The sequence below is a fragment of the Poecilia reticulata genome, chromosome 4 (assembly GCF_904066995.2).
Source record: "Poecilia reticulata chromosome 4, P_reticulata-male-v2, whole genome shotgun sequence".
Lineage (NCBI taxonomy): Eukaryota > Metazoa > Chordata > Actinopteri > Cyprinodontiformes > Poeciliidae > Poecilia > Poecilia reticulata.
Window position 1 is genome coordinate 5,322,752 of NC_088833.1, and position 8,066 is coordinate 5,330,817.

The window sequence follows — 8,066 nt, forward strand, 5'->3', positions numbered from 1 at the left end:
TTCAAATAAACAGCCTAATAGTTGACATTTGGACATCATAGTGTTCCAAGAGGACAATAATTTCAAACATAATACTGGATTTTGGAATGGCTAAAGCATCTGAGATGTAATGTTCTGGAATGGCTCCAACTACAGTCAATAGAAAATTTGGGGATTGATTAGACTATAAGAAATTTGATTAAATATTCAGGTAAAATTATATTAGAGCACTTCTGATTTTCAACGTGTATGAAATTTATAAATGTATAAAATCCTCCATAACTTCGCAGTTGTTAATTATATAATCATTCCACACAGAGAATGATTATTCATTTATTACTCAAGAAAAAATACTTGAAAGACACAAATGAAATAATTAATGTAGTTAAATCTCTGATCAAAACTGCAAGTTTTCTTTTTTTGTTTGTTTTTCCGCGTTTATCCAATGTTATATTATGTGCACAACAGCGCCCCCATGCGTACTTCTTTTTCATTTAAACTAAAATCTTACGAGAAAATAGATTCTGAGTCAAATGTCACGTTTCTGAAGAGTCAATTTTACCTTAAATTATTCTATTTATTCTAATACTAGTTAGAATACTGAAATCTGAGAATCTTTCTTTTTGTTTTTACTTTCACTGGGTAGGAACTTTTGTTCTACCACGTGTTTCCGGTCGGCTTCTCTTCATTTCCTCCCCACGCGAGCCACTTCGAACATGTGAGTGGCTGTGCTACGTTGTATCGTCGCCAGATAATTCCACGTTTTTACACAACTTGGAACACATTTTTGATCTTATTGTTCTCCACAGTTCGACTATGGAGTCAGCAGAAGAGGACTCGTTGCACGGTCAGAGTTCAGAGGATGAAGCCAGTGAATTATCGGATGGAGAGGTAGGTTTTATGTTAGCATCAAAGGTGCTAATTAGCTGAGCAGCACCACAAACACAGGAATGTATTGTGCTCTGCAATAAGATAATACTTTAACTTTATTTTTCTGACTCAACATTCTGTTTTGTAAGCCAATGAAACTCGGACTGGTGTTGGTGTATTTGTTTTAAACACTTTCCGCTCTAGCTTCAAAAACATGATTTATCTAATATTACAATGCCAAGGTCTGAGTTAACAATGCTGAAAATACTTTGTTAAAACATTAAAACATTTGTCATTCTTTTTATGTTTGGCATTGAGTGTAAATTGAGTTATGTTATTGTCGCTTTTGAGTTAATTCAGAAAGTCTTGAGTTTAAAGCGGAGGCGTCCAAACTTTTTACCGTGGGGACCTAAAATGGCAAATTAAATTATTCTGGGGCCACAAAAGTTAGATTATTATTTTTGCACAGTTTAATCCACCTCCTGAAATGAAAAGAATATTACACTGGCAATTTAAGATGAAATGGAGAGTGCAATGATTTCTCTCCATTTCATTACACACAAAATAGTCTGTGTGTAATAATGAGGTATTATGGAAAATAGTGATGCCAATGATAAACACAGTTGCCCTGCTACACTACCCTGCTTTTTAAGTGTGTAATGAGAGAAATATTCTGTTGGTTGCAAAATAAAACTGTGTTTTGACTAAATGTGGAAATGTTTAAGATTTATTGATGTGAATGGACTATCTACAGAGAAAATGCCACAGTTGGACTGAGTTTTATCTGCACTGGAGTTTTTCATGATCTTTGGAAGAATGTAAAACGTAATATAAATTGTAGTATTTAAGAATTTAACTTTAATGTCCGAAAGTGTTAATTAAAGATGATTATACAACATTTGATGAAAATTGTACGATTTGTAGAAACTTAAACTTTTACGGTTTAGTTACATAAACTCTTTGTGTGCATTTCCTAGCTTCAGGAAGCTTTCTCTAAAGGGTTGCTGAAACCTGGGATGAACGTTCTGGTGGAGAAGAATAAGAAGCTTGTCAACAATGTGGTGAGTAATTTATATCCACAGGAGTTAAGAATACCTGTAAATAACATTTAAACTGTTAGGAGCTTTTAATGTGACCATTTAATCTGTGCTCTGTGTATTTGTTTTGCAGGAGGGGTTGAAACGGTGCCTTGCTGATTTCCGCAAAGACCTACCCTGGGTGGAGAGGTTAGACATGACCAATCTGCCAGCTGAAGACATCGTCTCTAAAACTGAAGTGAAGGTTCCTGCTGAGACCAACGGAGATCTCGATGCAGATGATGATTTCCAAAGAGAAATGTTCTTGTAAGTAGTTGCTAGTTAGAATACAGAAAAAATAAGTTTCCACCAACTTTCCCCGTTGTCTTTTTTTCTTATGTGACATATACCAATTTGTCTGGTTAAGATTTGTTTTTTTGGAGCTATAAGATACAAGAGCAGCCTTCAGAATATTTTTTTCCAGCCATCCTGTCATGGTCTGTGACAGGTTATGTCACACCAAGTGTGTGAGATAAACGTCTTAAAAACAGGACAAAATGTTCAATGAGATCACATTTTAAACAGACTGTTTTCTCTGTTTACGAAAACAGAGCAATCCTTGTTTTCATTTTAACAGCTCGGAATGATAAAACTTAGCTACTTTGCTGTGCTGCTTTTAACCTTGCTGTAACTTATTTAACTTCATTTTAACAGCTTCTTACATGGTTAGGTTTCATCTGATCTTATTGTGAAACACCTCAGATACTTCACTCAGTAACTGTCCACACTGAAGAGTGTTGTAAGCTGGTTATGCTTACTATGGTTCACTGATTGGGGGGAAAAAACATTGAGTAATTGAGTTTCTGTATATGTCGATGGTTAAAAAGAGATGATTCCAGTCACCAGCTGATCTCTAGGTTCATATCTAATAGTGATGACTGTGGAGAAAAAAACAACACTGTTGCTTTTAATATGCATGTTGAGAACCATTTACTGTGACTTATTCAGCTTACCAATGATTGTTTGACACAATCTGAAACTCCTACTTAGAAACTGTTCTGTGTTAAACTCCAGCTACCGGCAGGGTCAGGCTACAGTCCTGGACGCCCTGCCTCTCCTCAAAGTGCACAATATAGCCACTAAGAGGCCGGATGATTATTTCGCAGAGATGGCCAAGTCAGATCAGCAGATGCAGAAGGTAAGACGTTCATCTTTCACAAGCGTCTGTCCCCTTGAAAAGCAGCATTGTTTATACTAGTAATTTTTGTATTCACTCTAACCTTTGATCATTGCTGTTCAAATTAACAAAAAAATCACATCATTTAGTCTTTAATTTTCTACACTTTAAAAACAAAACTTAAATAGGTCTGCTGATGTTTTATCAGAAATTATTTAAATGCACATGATTTGTTTTTCTTTAGATAAGGCAAAAGTTGATCACAAAGCAGATGATCCTGGAAAGGTCTGAAAAAGCCAAAAAGCTGCGTGAGCAGAGGAAGTTTGGGAAAAAGGTTTGTTTGTTTGTTTGTTTGTTTGTGCCTTTCTTTCACACAATTTTAAAGACACATTTTCCAGTTTAACAAGAGCAATTATGTGGAATCTGTTTGGATGTCAGGTCCAAACAGAGGTGATTCAGAAGAGACAGAAGGAGAAGAAGGCTATGATGTCAGCGGTAAAGAAATACCAGAAAGGTGGGACTTTTACATCAGTAATCTTTTTAAATGGGTTTCTTTTATAGTAACATCTATGTTCATTCTGCTTGTTAGATGTAGTGGGTCTTTTATGGTTTCCATTTCCTCTCTACATTTTTTATTTTGCCTTGTAGGAATGACTGACAAACTGGATTTCTTGGAAGGAGACCAGAAAGCAGTAAAGAATTCATCTGATGGGTCAAAGAAAGCTTTAGCCAAAAAGGGGTGATTATTTTTTCCTTTTTCCATATGTTTTTCTTTAAAGCTGCATACTTTTTTTTTTCATTTTTATTAAAACCTCAACTTGTTTTGATGATGTCTTGTGACAGTCCCAATGCCAAGCGAAAATTCAAGGATCAGAAGTTTGGCTTTGGAGGTAAAAAGAGCGGGAAGAAGTGGAACACCAAGGAGAGCTTCAACGATGTTTCTGGTTTCCGAGCCAAAACAGCTCATGACAAGGGAGTGAGGAAAGGCAAAGGAGGGAATAAAAATAAAAATGTGAGTCAAATGCACATAAAAACAACAGATATAGTTGGACAAAGCTTTTGTAAAAAGACTCCTAAATTTTTCCATTTGCATTTTCAGAAACGTCCAGGCAAGTCTGTCCGCAGGAAGATGAAGGGTCGCTCATAAACCGAACAGGACTTGGACCTCATTTCTTGGGCAGGATTAAGAAGGACACTGTAATCTGGACCACATGTATATATTTTATACAATATTATTAAACATGAAATCTGTGTAGATGTCAAACACCATAAAACCCTTTTAGAACACACACACACACTAAGATGGATCCTGTTCAGACAGAGGTGAACTGCAGAGTTGGCTGAAATACACAGTTGTTTTACTCCATGCATTTTCAAGTGGTCAGCTTTAAGACCATCACATGATGGTCTTAAAGCCATTTTTGGAGACCACAAGTCAGTATCTACTGCAGCCAGAGTGCTGTCTAATGGATACCATGTATTCTGACTATGGGATACTGTTTTTGTGTTTTTCTGAATCTGCCCCATGACTTAATAGATTCTCTTATGTGGCATGACTTTTTATTACCAAGCTGCTGTCAGTTTTGCCTTTGCCCATTCATTAGTATGTAATGTGTTTTGTGTAGATTTGTGGTTTACTTTGAGAGTAAACCACAAATATGCAAATAAAACAAATGTTTTAATGATGAACATAACAGATCTGTTCTTCTGGTTGGTTTAATCGCCACGCTTTTTGGTAAAAAGAGCAAGTTGAGTGACATCTGTCTTACGTCGTGGGAAGTTGAATCTTTGGTCTTGACGATCGTGTGGAGGCTAGTGAGAAAGAGCAGAATTACTTTTGAGTAACAGTTGGAGATTTGTTTTATTTTTAATGATGATAAAAAGACATTCAGTAATCTGAGGGAATTAACTCTTCCATAAAAAATGTAAGTTATTTATTTCAGTGTGCATGTAGCTCATAGTTCATTGGTTATTTTTTATTTTTGAGGTTTTCTGGGCTGTTAGCTATAAATAAAATTCCTCAGAGGTCAAAATGAGTGAAGAAGCACCGAATCTAAATGCTCAAACATCAACACAACATTTCAAAAGTTTTTGATTGGGGAGCCGTATCATCTGCTGAGGTTTGTCTGCTGTGTCTTATAAAATCAAGTCAGCGCAGCTGTTGTATAAGAAATTTGACAGCTCCTCATGTTCCTTCTGCAGTCATAATTTATAGAGATATTGCTGATTTTCAGCAGGACTTTTATATCCCCATGCTGATAAAGGTATTGATACATTGTTCAGTGATCAGGATGTCTCTGTGCTTCAATGGCCATTGAAAACCCATGGGGTAATTTGAAGAGGAAGATGAGACACTAGAGGCAACAATGCAGGGCATTTAAAGGCCTAACACTTTAGCATAGCCACAGCTAATCCCCATGCCACACAATATTCAAGCAAAAAGAGGCCCAACCATCTGGTGTGTGTACCCTTGACTTTCATTATGTTGATAAAACCTGTTAATCCTCACCAGTTCAGTGGCAAACCATCCGATCTCTTGACTTTCAGTGATGGGCCTGGGGTACTTTAAATACGGTGCCATGCGGACCCTTCGGTAGGCGTCAATATATGTTGCTGCAAAAAAAAAAAAAAAAAACACAGTGAGACTAAAGATTTTTGAATTTAGAACAAATATTTTCTCTTCGGTCTAAATGAACTTACTGTCCTCTGACAGGGATTCTGGTGGTTTACTGCACATGGGTTTGTCTGGGAGGACATGCACTACAAGAGAGGGGCTCATGAAAAAACACGTTTTGAAACAAATAGTTGACTGTATTTAAATATAAATTCATTCAGCATAGTGAAACATTGGGGGGAAAAACTTACACCACTTGAGACAAAAGTGAGTAATCATTTGACTCTGTTCTTATTTGTAAACTTTTCATTGCAACAAATGTTTGTTTCAAAAATTGTCTTTAAATCCATAGTATCACATTTTTTAACTTCATTTAAAGTTTCGGTTGACTAATTTTGCTATAAATTTTAGGCTTATACTTATCTGTTGGTTGTCAAACGTTTTCAGCAATTCAATGATTTAATCTGTTAAACATTTGACAAGGATTAAGGTAACCTTTCACCTTGGTGTTTTTAAACATCTACAACTTATCTTTTGGTATGGTAAAAATTGGAGCTGTTTTAATGGTGTAGCTGAAGTTACTGTTACATGATGTCTGACATTTAATTAAACTATATATAAACTTAACTTTATTCGTCTATAAAAGAAATATAAGGGATAGTTTTATCCATCTAAATATCTACAGAAATGCCATAGCAGTAAAGTCAATACTCAATAATGAATGTAAGGTTAATTTATGACCGTGTCGATTTAGAATCATTGTAGAAAAAAACGAAGAGTAAATTCCTCAAAAAAAAAAAAAAAGCTTAGAAAATTTGAGTTTAATCTCGGATTTTTTTTTCTCGCAAATCTTTGACTTTTGGATCTCAGAAAGTTTTTCTAGAAAACATCTAAGGTTAATCTCCTTCCTGAATTTCTTAGCGGAAATGTGCTCCTTTTTATACGGCCCTAATAAGCCGCCTCAATTTTTCCTATGTAGTGCTTTTAAACACGTATTTGTGATATAGTTCTTTGTTTTTAGAACTCGAAACTTAATTTAAATTGTTTGTACTATACAAGTTCACAGTAAATAATCTTGCAGTGTCATGCTTTACTTGTTTTGTAGGAGTGAACGGGGGGAACCGACTACTTACACTTCCTGTAAGGGTTGATGCTGAACTCGGTGTGCAGTTTCTGATATCGCCGCTCTTTCTTTACGCTCTCGACGTGAATGGCGTTTAGATGAACAAGGTCCTTTTCCTGCCTGCCACCGGCCATAGTTGGAAATAGCGCAGCAGGGCAGGGGACCCTCTTTCTTTAGTTGACGAGCTGTGTGTTGCCTAGCAACAGTAAATGTTGCTTTATGTTGCAGTTACGAGGCTCGAGCGCACGGTGGTGCCACGCGCACGGCAGTTATTTACGGAAATGTCCAGTTGTTAAAGAAATATTTTCTACTGAAATGATTTAGAAATTATGCTGGGAGAATGAGGAGAAATCTGTTGTGTAAAGCCATTCCTAAACAAAAGCAAGAAATATCAGAAAACATTACTGGAAAATAAAAGTAACTCTTGTAGGTGTCTCATTCTGAATTTTTTTTTGAAGTACAAGCTTGATTTGTTAATATTGCAAGCAGCTTCAGATATGTATACTTTAGCTCTTTGTATGTGTACATGACTGACATCAAGATCAAGAAACCTATTCTTAGTAATACTGGCAATTATTTTCACTCTAGACACTGTTATTCTTCCACATTTAACTATATTTTTTCAGTATATTACATGGCATAAGTAAATCCTCCTAAATGAGGGCATGTCTGATAATGTCGACCAGTTTGATTACTTAAATTCTGCTTGCTTAATGTCAAATAAATCTGTAATTCCCATTTTTCCCACAGTTTTTAGAAGGTTACATACACAAATTTGTTTTATGTTTTTGAGCAACTTGGAGAAGCCCAGATGATGATGCAAAGGCAACGTAAACCTCTTTAGATTAATTCACAATATTTGACTTAATGCCAAAACAGAGGCACACCTCAAGCACTCCTTGTGTGACATAATGAAAAACCAGAAAGATATTAAGACACTGATTAAAAGCTGCTACTAACTATTCCTGACACTAGGAATGGATAAACATTTAATCAATGTGAACATTTCAAATTAATGGTCAGAAACATATTGACACCTCTCCAGAAGATTGATGAACTTCAGACACGGTAGTGTTTATGGTGACAATAAAATAGTTTCTCACTATGTTGATAACACTTTACTTTCTCTTCTTTTATATGATGACACAAATCTCTCTTATACGCATTCAGATCTTGCAATGTGTATGAATGTGCATGCTACAACTCAAAGCAGCAGACAGCTTAATAATGGTTGCAATGCGCAGCTACTGGTTCCTGTCTCATAACCTGATTGGTGCTTTATTGACT

The 8,066-nt window shown here is 35.9% G+C and overlaps 2 protein-coding genes across 2 annotated transcripts; one reads left to right on the forward strand and one right to left on the reverse strand.

The window, feature by feature from the left end:
• Nucleotides 1-611: 611 nt before the first annotated feature.
• Nucleotides 612-4,738, forward strand: ebna1bp2 (EBNA1 binding protein 2). Its single transcript, XM_008406187.3, has 10 exons — nt 612-697; nt 789-870; nt 1,827-1,910; nt 2,020-2,192; nt 2,940-3,063; nt 3,287-3,376; nt 3,481-3,556; nt 3,691-3,781; nt 3,886-4,054; nt 4,142-4,738. Exons 2-10 carry the CDS (start codon nt 796-798, stop codon nt 4,187-4,189), a joined length of 930 nt encoding a protein of 309 aa, XP_008404409.2. The 5' UTR covers nt 612-697; nt 789-795; the 3' UTR covers nt 4,190-4,738.
• A 2-nt stretch (nt 4,739-4,740) lies between these two features.
• cfap144 (cilia and flagella associated protein 144) lies at nt 4,741-6,999 on the reverse strand. Its single transcript, XM_008406186.2, has 4 exons — nt 6,790-6,999; nt 5,743-5,802; nt 5,552-5,655; nt 4,741-4,854 (listed from the first exon to the last, which is right to left on the reverse strand). The coding sequence occupies exons 1-4, from the start codon at nt 6,911-6,913 to the stop codon at nt 4,759-4,761; spliced, it is 384 nt and encodes a 127-aa protein (XP_008404408.1). The 5' UTR covers nt 6,914-6,999; the 3' UTR covers nt 4,741-4,758.
• Nucleotides 7,000-8,066: the final 1,067 nt, after the last annotated feature.